This window comes from Arachis duranensis, chromosome 10, assembly GCF_000817695.3.
Source record: "Arachis duranensis cultivar V14167 chromosome 10, aradu.V14167.gnm2.J7QH, whole genome shotgun sequence".
NCBI classification, from domain to species: Eukaryota; Viridiplantae; Streptophyta; class Magnoliopsida; order Fabales; family Fabaceae; genus Arachis; species Arachis duranensis.
This window is the reverse complement of record NC_029781.3, coordinates 7,200,711-7,215,116: the sequence shown is the minus strand read 5'-3', so window position 1 is coordinate 7,215,116 and position 14,406 is coordinate 7,200,711. Positions and strand designations below refer to the sequence as shown.

At 27.4% G+C, this 14,406-nt stretch overlaps 1 protein-coding gene across 2 annotated transcripts in view; it reads right to left on the bottom strand.

Annotated features, from left to right (window-relative positions):
* Positions 1-6,183: 6,183 nt before the first annotated feature.
* Positions 6,184-14,406, bottom strand: part of LOC107468857 (coniferyl alcohol acyltransferase-like) — an 8,817-nt gene continuing 594 nt past the window's right edge. Inside the window, exons 2-3 of one of the 2 annotated variants that reach the window (XM_052255803.1) lie at positions 10,946-11,359; positions 6,184-6,925 (exon numbers count right to left, since the gene is read on the bottom strand). In XM_052255803.1, coding sequence (XP_052111763.1) covers positions 6,356-6,925; positions 10,946-11,359 — 984 coding nt within the window. In that variant the 3' untranslated portion in view covers positions 6,184-6,355. The remainder of the gene's footprint in view (positions 6,926-10,945; positions 11,360-14,406) is intronic. The other variant, XM_016088231.3, reaches the window with a different exon arrangement.

The following is a 14,406-nucleotide window of genomic DNA, read 5'->3' as shown; positions in this document are numbered from 1 at the left end:
GTTATAAAATTAGTTCAATTACTAATAGTAAAATAATTTTCTAAAAATAAGGAACTCTAATTTTATAAAATAAATTATAATTTATTTATATTTATATTTTTTTAAAAAATTGAGAGTCACTACACATTGGGTTGCAAGAGCTGAAGATGATTGGCAAGTTGATCCTGTGGTTAATAAGGAGCAGTGAAAGTCTCTTAGGTAAGAGGGGGTCTCCATTCTCTTGAGGATCGCCTAATAGGCCTAGCAGACAGTGTAGTGTTTTGATGTTATGCAATAGTGTGTGATGCGGTTTGAAATGCATGCTGTGATGGTGAATGATTATATGGTGATGTGTGTGAGGGAGAACTCAAAACTATTTGAGGAGATGTGTTTGGATTAGGAGATGCACACCGTGTATTATTGGATGAGAAGTGAGTGATATTTTGTGAATGAGAGTGAATGGTTGAATCAAAAAGATCTATGAATTGATGAATATGATTTTCTGGTTCTGGTATAGAATCAAAGATGCCATGAGTAATCGAATGAAAAGAAAAAAGGTGCTCATAGAACATAACATCTCTAAAAAGAAATATTTCTCTAGTCTTTAGGTCATAGAGAAGGTAGCCTTTAACTCCTTGTTGATGTCCAAAAAAACGCATTTTTTGGCACTTGAATCAACTTTTTTTCAATGAGCTGAAGTGGTGGTAGCATAAGCAAGACAACCAAATATTCGAAAGTAGTTGATATCTGGTAGTTTGTCATATAGAATTTGGTATGGAAACTTATTTTTTAAAATTGTGCTGGAAATCCTATTGATTATGTGAATGACTTGAGCACTTGCATAGTTTCAAAAACATTTTGGAATATTTGCTTGAAACATGAGTGTTCGAGTCACTTCTAATATATGTTGATGTTTTCTCTCAACAATGCCATTTTTTTTAGGAGATTCAACACAACTAATTTGATGGATAATGCCCATGGCTTCATAGTATGCTTGCATTTGGAACTCTATTTCATTGTCAGTTCGGATCTTTTTAATTATTTTGTTGAACTGAGTTTGGATTAGTGTTACAAAGCTCTTGCTTAAGTCTTTGACTTCAGACTTTAATTTCATAAAAAAAGCCATGTATATCTATTTTTATCATCTACAATGTAAGAAAGTATTTGTGACCAGCAGTAGATAAGTGATTAATGGTCTCCATATATTTAAATGAATCAAATCAAAATTATTTTTTGTCTTTGACAAATTGTGTCCAAATGCCAATATATCCTCTTCCTCTTTCTCTGATAGCTCCTCTGCCATGCCTCCTTCCTCTATTTTCTTGAGCAGTGTTGCTTGAAGTGCTCATCAGAGTTTTGGCATCGAATATAGATTCAGGCTGATGTATTTGCCTTTCTTGCTGAAGTAGCAGGAAAAAAGCTTGATCAATCTTTGACATTGGATTTATCAACATGACTTGAGACTTTACATGAGAATAAACTTCATTCAATCTTTTCAAGAATCACACGACATATGTACTTTCTGACAATCTCCAAATCACACACATAATTAGTTGCTGCACACGTTACACAAGAGATATAGGTCGTAGGTTTTTAAGTTCTTCTCAAATTGCCTTCAATTTGGTGAAGTATGTTGTCAGAGAGTTCACCTTGCTTGATTGCGCTTAACTCATCATCAAGTTCGACCATCTTGAATACATCTCATTGATTATACCTGTGTTTTAGGTCTCGCCACAAATCTGTTGTAACATCGTGCCAGATCACACTTTGAACAATTTCTGGACTTAATGCCAAGGTTATCTAAGAAACAATGTAATTGTTGCATCTATCCCATGCTTCATACAATGGATCATTCACATATAATTTTTCAATTGAACCATCAACAAATTTTACCTTATTTTTTGACCTCAACGCTCTCCACATTGCTCTTTCCCAACTGTGGTAGTTTGAGGATGTCAAGACTGTAGCGATCAGAGGGGATCCTGGACTTTCACCAGAATGCAGGTAGTACGGACTTAGCGGATCTGTGAGAGGACTTATATTGTTCCTTGCATGCTGAGACTGCATGATGTTAAATTAATTCATTATATTCGCAAAGGTGTGCATGTCCATGTTTGGAAGCTCGTTTTTTTAATCTGGCGCCATATGTATCAATGAATCTTTTAGCGTTTAAGATTCAGAATTTCTTCTCTAAATCGGAAAAACAGAAATTTTGCTAAGTTTATTGTAATATCATCAATCTCTATCATGTGAGTGAAGAGAAGAGGAAGAATTGGACAGAAGCGAAGAGAAATTGGAGGTTGAAGAATTTGGGGAAGAATTAGATCAGGAATTGAATATCAAGGGTTTTGATGTAAGAAATTGAAATTGAAGTTGCGAATGAGGATCCGATGCGTCAATCACAATCAAGAATCGAATATCTAGGGTTTGAGACAAGAAATTGGAATTGAAGTTTCGAATGCGAATTCGATTTGATGCGTCAATTACTTCTCTCACACTGTTTGTTCGAATTTACTCGACCTTTAGAATTTAGCCTCCACGCTCACTGCACCATAATGAAAGGTGAGTTCGAGCTGCATCTAAAAAGAATAACTCAATAATTAATAGAGTATAAAAAAATATTTCTCTTCCACATTTTTTTATTGAGAGAAATTGCAAAAATTAAATTAATAATTAAATTAATTCTATCAGCTACATGTTTATGTATTTGTACATAAATTTATTAAGAAGACTAACTAACTATAAATAGAGTTAATACTAACTAATTCCAACAAATTTAAAACAGTACTAACTACTCTAGTCCGACTTAAGTTTGAGTTATCAAGTCTTATTTAAAAAAATTGCAAGTAAACTATGTCGAAGCTTTCACCGATAATTTAAAGAAGGATTTCTCTTTAGTGACAAAAGCAATTAATAATTAAACTGCTGAGAAATAAATATTAAATATTTTTTTGAGAAAAACTAGAAAGTGCGAATAATTCTCAAATATGCAGGTATAGGTTTATATATCTTAGATATTTTCTAGGTGTCATCCTATTGTTCATTAGTAATAAATTATCATGAAATTGTGGTTTGAATAGGAAGAAGAAGCAGATGTCATGCATTAAAAAACACTATATTTATCTCTTAGATGTGTAAAACGGTATAGAAAGAATACAGTGTAATGATCTTAAATATAGTAAAACTTTTGTCGAAATTTAGGTTGTCGTTTTTATTCAATTTTGAGATATTTATTTTAAATAAGTTTATTTATTCTGTTAATATTTTTTAGTTTTAATTAAATTTTTAGACTATTTTTAATTTTATAATTAAATAATTTTTACATTAAAAAAATTAATTATAAAAATAAAAATAATATAAAAATTTTAATTAAAAAATTATAAAAATCTAATTATAAATTAATAAAATTATAAAAATTAATAGAATAATAAGACTTATTTTAAATATTAATACAAATTACTATTCATATAAATATTATCTGACCGTATATAGTACAATTTATTTATACGTGTACAGTACTATTTACTTTTACACATATGGACTAACGTATATGGTTATTCGTATAATGTATACATACAGTAGTATTGATTTATACGATACCGTTTATATTTACGAGACTACTTACAAATATATTTTTGTTCATATTTTTTATTGTATTGTAATATCTTACAAAATTTATTTTATTATGTATATTTTGGTGTCTATTATTACATTCGAATATCTCTAAATTTATGTTGTGAATCAACTCTTGATGAGTCCAAGACAATTTATATTTACATATACGAAGAAAATCTTAGTTACATTAATATTCACTAAATTCAATAAAAGGTCTTAAATAGATATTCATTAAATGTTTTATACTTCAATCTTGAATCATATATTTACTAAAGAGTTAACTATCAATTTCATATTTGAAATAATTTTTGAATTATTTAAAAATATAATAAGAATAACTAATAAATATTATATTTTTTATAAGTGACAAAAATAATTTTGTATTTAACAAATGACTTATTTATTTGATTTGAATTTTTGTGATAATATTTGAATAAATATTTAAAAAATACAAAAAATAATTCAAAACAAAATTTGATCTCTAAATTTTTTATTTTTCAAAATAATTTGGTCATTCAAAATAAAAAAAATTTTAAAAAAAATCATTTGACATAAAATAATCTAATTTTAAAGATAAAAGCTATTATTTTTATAATAATATTTACAAAAAATTGTATTAACATCTGATATTTAAAATGTTTTTAGAATAAATATTTAATATTTAATTTTTTGGTCATATTTTTAAATTTTTTAAAAATTTATTTATTATTAACCTCTTTTAAAATCATTTTTAGCAGTAATGTAAATTTTTTTTAGTACTATTTTAGTAATTTACTCACTAAATTATTGTACTCGCATACCTTTTATATATCCTCTCCGTCTTCTTTATATCTAAATTCAATAAATGTTTTAAATGCATATCAAATTAGATGGTATACATTAATTGTATTTAATTAATTAATTTGGATTTTACCTAAATTGCTAATAAAGGAACCACAAAAATTTATTATAAAGTTGTTTATGAAAATATCCTTATTTAATATAACTAATTTAAAATGTAAGTATCTATATTATTAATTGTGTTTAATATTGTGTAGTGAGTAAAAAACAAAATATTTAATAAATATTACATTAAATCAAGAAAATTTCTTTAAAATAATTGATATTGTGAACTAGAAAGAGTTGTCTGGTTTGTATAATTTCTTTTAAACTATTCCATTTTAATTTCCATAATATACATTTAGATGGTGCTTATTAGGAAAAAAATTATTGGATGTTGCTTAATTATTACTTTTCAAGGGAGGGAGAAGGTTATGGTGGTGATGATGAATCGAAGGAACAAGAAAACGAGGACAAAATTAAAATAAGAAATGAATTTGGATAATACGGGGGTTGAAATATTAAAGTTATTTTAGATATTGAAGATAAAAGTGAAATAATTAAAAGTTGGAGTGTTTTAAATTTTAAATTTTTTCTGAAATTAAACTTGGGAAATACTATATTTCATCCAAATTTCTTTCAGTATTGTTAGGTGACCAACATTTGTTAGCCAATAATGAGGCTATTTTTCTAAATGTAGTTATGCAACTAACTTTAATTTCTTATTTTTCAATGATTAGATTTATTATCACTCTCTTTTCCTCTCTTCTCATAACAAATAATTCATGGCGTTTTTTCTTTCATCTAACAGTAGAATCAATTCAATTAATTTTTGTATGTTGTTATAAGTTTGAGTTATAAGATTCAAAAAATTGTTTATCCATTAAGTTAAGCCATGCACTTGGGATTAACTAACTAAAAAGTTAATAATGTTAGTCATAATTAATTATTGTTATGTTAGACTAATTTAGTTATACTTAATTAACAAAAAAACTTGGATGTATAGTATTATTTTGGAACAAAATGATTTTGAATTTGAAATTCAAATTCCCGCTTCCTATCCACCATGTACTTCCGATCCAATAGTAATTTATTCTATACTATCCTGTATTGATTTCTTTTTTTTATTTTGAATAAGCAAGACACTTGTCAATCATTTAAATAAGACACTTGTTGATTATATAGATTGGACACTTGTCAAACAACCAACCATATACTACTCTCTTATTATATATAGATAGATAGATAGATAGAAGATTCATGGCGTTTTTTCTTTCATCTAACAGTAGAATCAATTTAATTAATTTTTGTATGTTGTTATAAGTTTGAGTTATAAGATTCAGAAAATTGTTTATCCATTAAGTTAAGCCATTCACTTGGGATTAACTAACTAAAAAGTTAATAATGTTAGTCATAATTAATTATTGTTATGTTAGACTAATTTAGTTATACTTAATTAACAAAAAAACTTGGATGTATAGTATTATTTAAAAGTTAAAGTTTTCAATTTCAAAATTCATAGATAAGATTTGAATTTAAAAAATTATATAAATAGAAAAATATAATTATTTAAAAAAAATAAGTACCGATATCACAATTAATTATACATACTTATGATGTATAATATTTAAAATGTGAATGACTATTTAAAATAATAAATACTCTACATATTACACATAACGATAAATAAAATATTTATTTAGTTTATGTAAAAAACCTCTAAAATAACAAAATATCTAAGTAGAAATTAATAAGCAAATTATGGTCGTTCATTACATAGTAAATGTAAATATATATGTATATATGAACACAAGTATTTGGTTTTGATTAATGATCTCATCTCAAAGAAGTTTAAGGATTATGCAATAAAGAAAGAAACATATTGAAATGATCTTAACCAACACACATATAGAACCCCTTGTTCTTCTCCCACTTGTGTTTATCATTGGTTAAGGTACTCCCAAGTTAAAGGCATAAAGAAATGAGAAGCCTCAGACTCAATGGTGTGTAATTGTTCCTTCACAAGGTGCATGTAAACAACCCAATCACCATTCACAAGAGGACTTGGCATTGGCATCACATAGCCAGCATTTCCACCCCAAGGAAAATGATAAGAACCAAACACAGCCTTCCCCCACCCAAAATCCACCTTCTCCTCCGGGAACCTTTGTCCAGACGATATAACGAAAGCCGGCCCCTCCTCGGCGCCATGGCAATAGATCTTCGCCAACCCAGGAACCGGCCGGTGTGCTTCCACCCAGTCAATAAGCCCTAGAAAGTGCTCCTCTGTTACTGCCACCTCCAAAAACTCATGAACCACATTTGCAACCCACCATAATGGTTTCTCCACCAGCTCCTCCACCAGTTTTTGACCAAAGGGTATGGAAAGCACATTTCCAAAATAAGAATTCATCAATGATTTTTTTTCTTTTTCTCCATCACAACTGCTACCACCACTATCGGCTAGCCTCTTCCTTCCATCCACCACTATGCCCATTTTGGCAACAACCTGCTACATCATTATTAGAATTAATAAATACAAGAATACAATAGATAATAGTTGAAAAGATAGAAAATAAGTGTGGTGTTCAATTGTGAAGTGGAAGGTTCTATGAATTAAAAATGAAAGAGAGAACTAGTTTAACAATCATGTTAGGTAATTGACAGGTAACACTCCATAACAATCAATTATTAATTCAGCTGCAAACAAACAAAAAAAATTATTCAAAATTAATTGAAAAGAAATATCTAAAATTAAAAGAAAAAAATCTAAAATATAACAAAAAAAAACATCGAAAATTAAATAAAAAGAAGAAACTAAGATTATTGTAAAAAAAAAAATTCAAAATCTAACCAAAAAAAATATTCAAAATATAACAAAAAAAACATCTAAGATCATGGTAATAAAAAGAACTCTTCTAATTATGGTTAAAAAAAATGTGTTACTTTCATATGTTTTTTATACTTAGATTTTGGATATCTAAATTTTAAAAGTTTTGGATTTTTTTTTAATGTACAATTAAAAGTAAATAAAACTAAATTATTACAAAAAGCATAAGTTTGGACGTTTTTTATTCTTTGATTTTAGATGTTTAAATTTGAGAGATTTTGAGTATTTGTTTAGAATTGTACAACTAAAAATAAATGAAAGCAAATTATTAAAAAAAAAACATCATTTCAAATATTTTTTATGCTTTTGTTTCGGATGTTTAAATTTCAGATGTTTTAGATATTTTTTTGCACATTTACATTAAAAAGTAAATGAAAAATATAATACCTTTAAATTTTGGATGTTTAAATTTTAGATATTTTAGATTTTTTTTATAATTTTAGATGTTTTATTTTGTTAAATTTTGGATGTTCTTTTCAACGATTTTAGATGCTTTTTTTTGTTAAGTTTTTAAATGTTCTTTTTTATGATTTTAGACTTTTTTTTATTAAAATTTTGGATGTTATTTTTCAGAACATAAGAAAAAGAAATATCTAAAAATTAAAAAAAAGAAACATAAAAGACTATTAAAAAGAATCATCTAAAACCTAAAAAGATGAAACATCCAAAACATAAGAAAAAAAAACATCCAAAATCTATAAAAAGACACATCTAAAACCTAGAAAAACGACATATCCACAACTATTAAAAAGAACCATCCAAAACTAAAAATAAAAAACATATAAAATATAAGAAAAAGAAATATGCAAAACCTATAAAAAGAATATAACCAAAACTTAGAAAAAATACACATCTAAAACTATTTAAAAAGAATCATCCAAAAACTAAAAAAAAAACATCCAACATTATTAAAAATGTATCCAAAATTAAAAGAAAAATACATCCAAACTTATTGAAAAAAAGACAACAACTAGAAGGACAGATAAAATTTTTTAATGTCTATGTCAACATTCTCTCGCTTCTCGACTCTAAAAAGATGAAAACGGCTTAAAAGAAACAGAAAAAGAGAAGAGAGATGAAGAAAAGAGAGAAGGTATATTTTTTAATGTAAAACTTTTTTTTAATTTTTAAATAAAGATTTTTTAAAAAATTAATTGCTTAGTTGTATAGTGTTAGTTTTTTTAGATTTTCTCTTAATTTAAAAAAAAGAAGAAGAAAATACCATATCCTTCTTAACTCACATATACTTAACTGATCATTGACTAGAGTTGATTTAAATTGTCTAAATTTAACCAGAATTAATGTTACAACTATAATAAAATCAGTTTGTAATTAACTTATTCTTTAAATCTGTGTTTTGTATAATTTTTTTAAAAAAAATATTAGCCTAGTTCAACTGTACAATAACTACTTTTTCATGCTCTTTTTTTAGAAAATGAAAAAAGAAAGGGAAATTTCTCTCGCACCATTGTTTCATATTGCCTTCCTTACCTGTCCATTCTCTCGCTACTTAACTTTGTATATATCTACATATCATTTGTTCATTTGTTGGATGTCACAAATATTTAATTATGCTCAAATGAGCACTATAGTAATTTGACGATAATTTTTAATATGTAATCATCTCGTTCTACTTTCTTTCCTTCTCTCTTTTTCCCTAATCATTGTCCCTTGAATTGATGCTTCGCAAAAAGACTAACACTCACTCCACATAATATTTGGATTATATATAAATTTTGGGGGTTTCCTAAATCAAAAAGTAAAATATTAATATAAAAAAATGACAATATATTTGTATAGAAGAGCGCGCGTGGATGTGCATCACAAGGACAAATTAGAGTGGCAAAAACAATAAAGAGGGAGAAGGTAGAGAGCAAAAAACCATTGAATTAGTGAAATGAGTAACGGAGGCAAGGAAGAAGTTTTTTGTTTTTGGAAAAGTTTAGGACAGCAATTTTATTGAATTTTACCCAATATATAACCAGCAGAAAAAGAAAAATTATTGGATGAAATTTCACTCTAATTTCACATTATTAAATTATTATTGATGACTATTTAATGACTACCAATTACAAAAATTGCTGGCGCCTAACATTGCTCTTTTCCTTTTTTAAAAAAATCGTGGAAGAGACGAAGTTTTTCAAAAATATGGATTGGTTTAATATATTTTAAAAAAGGTAAAATATATTTTTTTCTTTAATTTTTATTATTGCTTTTTAAAAAATATCTGTAATATTGAATTGAGTCCAATTTTAATTTTTGAGATTGACAAATTGTACTGATTTAGTTCTTGAAATTTCAATTATTTTTAGTCCCACACATTTAAAAAAGTATATCACGTTAATCCTAAACATATTTTCTATTACTGGAACTCAACACCATAAATAAGGTAACTTAGTCCTTGTCACACTAGACATTATAACAGTTAGATGACGTGAAAGAAAATTGTGATTGAACCAATTTGGTTTTTCTCTGTGCATACTTGGAGGTCAAGAATCATGATTACAGCGCATATATAGAAACCCTCGCACCCAATAACGCAAGAACTAAAATAAACTCTAACACAGACTCATGCTCAACAAAAGTAGGATCAAAATTCCAAATATGTATACATTGCAAAAAAACACCAAAAAAAGTTTTTACCACTCGTTACTAACCTCTGTGAGCAGAATTACAAATCCTTGCAGCTGTGTTCAACCTCCACGCACATGCTTATACACATTTTTGAAAATTAATATTCAGCCATAAATTTTTTCTCCTCCAACAACCACTAGTTACTTTCAGCCATAAGAAAGAGAAATGTTTTTGTTTTAAAGTTTAAAGGAGAGAATACGAAGAGTGATCAAAAGGGTGGAGAAGTAACATTTTATTACTCTAAAACTCTCAAACAACGTCATTTTAATCTTTCTTTAACGCTAAAACATATATGACGCTGATGTTTCTTTTTCAGCGTGACAAGAACTAAGTCACATCATTCACAGTATTGAGCTCCGGTGACAGAAAATGTGCTTGGGACTAAAGTGATGCATTTTTTTTGAATTTAAGAGATTATGTTAGAATAATTGGGATCTTAGGGACTAAATGAATTCAATTCATCAATCTCAAGGATTAAAATGGGGCTCAACTCTTTTAATGTTTAATTTCATTCAAATTCTTTCTAATATTTTTTTTCATCTAATTTTGTCCTTAACGTTTTTTATTTTGTCTTTAATATTTTTAATAAATTTAACGTTTGGGTATAATTTTGATACAAATAAAAAATATTAAAAATAAATTAAGATTAAATACAATTAAATATTAGAAGTATTTTTTAAAAAAATTACAAATATTAAAAACAAAAAATATATTTTATTTTCTTTAAAATTATACAATGACATATATTTAAAAATAAATTAATTATAAATTAAACTTATTATGATTAAAAAATACATTTAATTAAATTTAAATAATTTAGATTAGTAGTAGAAGTACTCACCAAACAAAAGAATCAACTAATTAAAAATTGACCGGATAGATTACATGTTAATTAGGAGTGGACTGGTTAAAAACCACCTAATTATTTTACTTCTTTAAACGTCAGTCATTAAATTAGCTTCTTTTATCGTTCAATATGGTAGTTTTAATTTTACGCATAACACAAACCTTTTTGCCTTTGATGTCTGTTGAAGCTGCACGAGCAACCATCTTCCACAAGAACGCGGAGAATGACTCGAGTTTTGTGCGCTTGGTGGCGCCATTGTCGGTGGCGAGTGACTGCATGTGTTGGAGCTGCTTTGCTGTGACATAGTAAATGCGACTAAGGAGAGGGGTGGTGGTGGCAGCTGGTGGTGGGAGCTTGGAGATGGGGATGTACATGTTGTGGAGGGAGGGGTGGATGAATCCTGGGCGGCGGGGACTGAGAATGGAGCGACGGAAGCAAGGTTGTTTGGGCTTGGGCCTGGTGGGTTGGGCCATGTTGGCCCATGATACAAGGAACATGTTTGCTGAATATGCATCCGCTATTCGATGATCAAATGTGCATCCCACTACTATCCCACCACACTTGAGTGATGTTGCCTGCATGGTTAAGTACAATTAGTTTGTTTGAAGGAAAAATAGGAGGAAAGCAAATAGAAAAAAATAAAAAAATGATTATTTTTTATTATTTAATTGAAAAGAAAAATTAAAAAAAAAAAGAAAAAAATAGTGTATCTATTAATTTTTTCTCTTTTCAATATTAGAAAAAAAAATTTTTTTTCTACTTTCAAAGTTTTAATATTATTCTTTCACTTCTTTTAATATATTATTTGATACCAAAAAATATTAAATAATCATTTTTAATCATAAAAAATTTAGATGTTAACATTTTTACTTATGAAGGTCGAAAATTAAAATTATACCATAAAAGATAGTTTTTACAAATAAAATTTTTTGAACTCTAAAAAATTAAACAAAATTTTCAAATTACCTTCTAATATAATTTAACTGTAATTTCTAATTTTACCCTACACCACCACACCTCCAATTCTAAATTTTACCACCACTCTCATCCCTAACTACCACCATCACTTATTGCCATCACCATCACCATCTTAAAGAGCTCCCTCGTCACCATTAAAATTTTGCTGATCTTGTACGCAATAAAAGAGTCTTAGTCAATCAATGTCCCCACTATGCTCGCCGTATCAACCTTTGTCTCGAACTTCACATCTTCCCCGTCATTCTGTACTGTGAAGTCGAACTTGTTTGCTCATTCTGTTGTCAAAGTGTTTATAACCCTGTTGTTTGACTTTAGCATGTGTAGCGACTGGTATACTGGAATTCTATGGTACAACAACACCGACATCTTCTGTGCGTCCGTGAGCTTCTTGTGCTTGGGCATCAAACTGTTCATGATAGTGTATGTCCATGAGGTAGAACACGGTCAAGCCATTGTTCACGCTGTTCTGAAAAGTTGGAAGAACCTTTGAAGGTCTGAGCAAGTCTGCGAATGACTTGCAACCTTTCTCGGATTGGACATGATGTTGATGATGTTGATCTGGCTAGGGACCGCAGTGGGTGCTTCTGCTTCGGCGAAACTCAATGCGCTGCTGATTTCGAGGATGGAGATATTGTAAGAGAGTTTTTGATCGGACTTAACGTAGAAAAAGTGGAGTCCGTCGTTGTCTTTGGAGGCAAAGCCTACTTTGCTGCCCTTGAGGTTAGTGAGATTGACGGCAGACAATTCCAACAACATTGCTAGTGACCTGGAACACGGAGGATCAAAAGCAGTAGAGGTGATAATGGTGATGGCGGCAGTGATAGTGGTTGTTGGAGATAAGAGTGGTAGTAGGGTTTGAAATTAGGAGAGTGGTGGTGTGAAATAAAATTAGAAATTATAAATAGGTTATATATATTAGAAGATAATTTAAAAATTATATTTAATTTTTTAGGGTTTGAATAATTTTATCTGCAAAAATTTATTTTTCATGACTATAACTTTAATTTTTATCTTTTATGTATAAAAATATTAGCGTTTAAATCTTTCATAATAAAAAATGACTATTTATTCTATCTCATTTTCTTATTTCGAATTTCACAAACTGAAATTTTATATTCTGGTGTATATTAGTTACCAAACAAAAAATATTCAGTGTATATATATTTATGTGTGCGTTAAAATTTAGATGAGGAAATATATAATCCTTAATATTATATTTTTGTTTCGACAAATAATTTGTATCAAAAGACAATTCATAATTTATTTTTTTATTATTTAAAGTATTAAAAATTAGTTTCCAATAAAACACTTTAATCATCCATCTGCTAGCTAAAGTATTTTCAAAGAAAATTAAAGTCTGGTTTGTCCTTTTTAAAAAATATTTTGTAATTATTTTGTTATTTTTATTTTTACTTAAATGAATTTTTTATTCTTATAAAATGACCGTATTTTAGTTTTGGTTCCTGTACTTATTCTTTGCTGGTTTTGGTCCAATAAAATTGAAAGATTTTGGTTTTAGTCCTGTTTGTTTACTTTGCTCCGTTAAATATTAAAGAAATCACTTCGATAAAGATACTAAAAATATTTATTTTAAAGACGTTTATATATGTTATGGATACTTTTATTAAATCGGTTAATAATTTAATTTTTAATAAATTATAACAAAATCAGTTTATTATAGCAATAATAATAAACTTAATTGTCCGTACTATAATTATTAGACTCGATTTGATCCGACCAATTTATACAATTTAAACCGAATCATGTTTAAATTTTTTGATAAAAAGATAAATATATTTCTGATTTTTGTTTAAAAAAAATCATAATTCAGTAGGTTATGTAAATTAGTCGATTCGACTGAATCTGATAACAATTGAGTTTATTGTTATTATTATAAAAAATCAGTTTTATTCTAATTTATTAAGAAATTAAAAATAATCAATTTATTAATACATTCAATAATAATACAACATATCAATGTCTTTACAAAAAACATTTTGGGCGTCTTTGTAAAAGCATCCCCCAATATTAATATGCTAGATTAAATGCTAATACGTAATGTATTTGAGTTTGTCATATTATCGATTCTCATGGCATATCAGTACTTAAAAGAAGAAACTAATAAAAAGGAGCCAAAGTCAGAACCTTTTAAATTTCACTGAACAAAACGATCAAGCAAAATTTTGTAGAAACTAAAAAAAGAAAAAGTTAACTTTTAATAAGGACAAAAGACTTATTTAAGTTTTTTTTTAGGAAGTAATATATCTAATATTTAAAAATTATAGATAGTTTGCTAATTTTATAATATAAACTCTACTTTCTCGCGTCATCGTCTAATATAAAATTTATTAAGAATTAATTTGGAATTTATTCAAAGTTTTATTTTAAAATATTAAATTTAATACAAGTTTATAAAATAAACATTGTCACTCCTAAATTCATAGTATCATATTTAAAAATAAAATGTTATTATCAATTTAGAAATATAAATATGCAAGTATTATATTATATATTTATTAAAAAATATATATATATATATACTTCATGGGACTATCCCATGCATATTACTCTTTTCATGATATGCATAACTAATCATTATGTACTTTTATTAGTTATACTACCTTAGTCTTCTTATTGGAGTTAG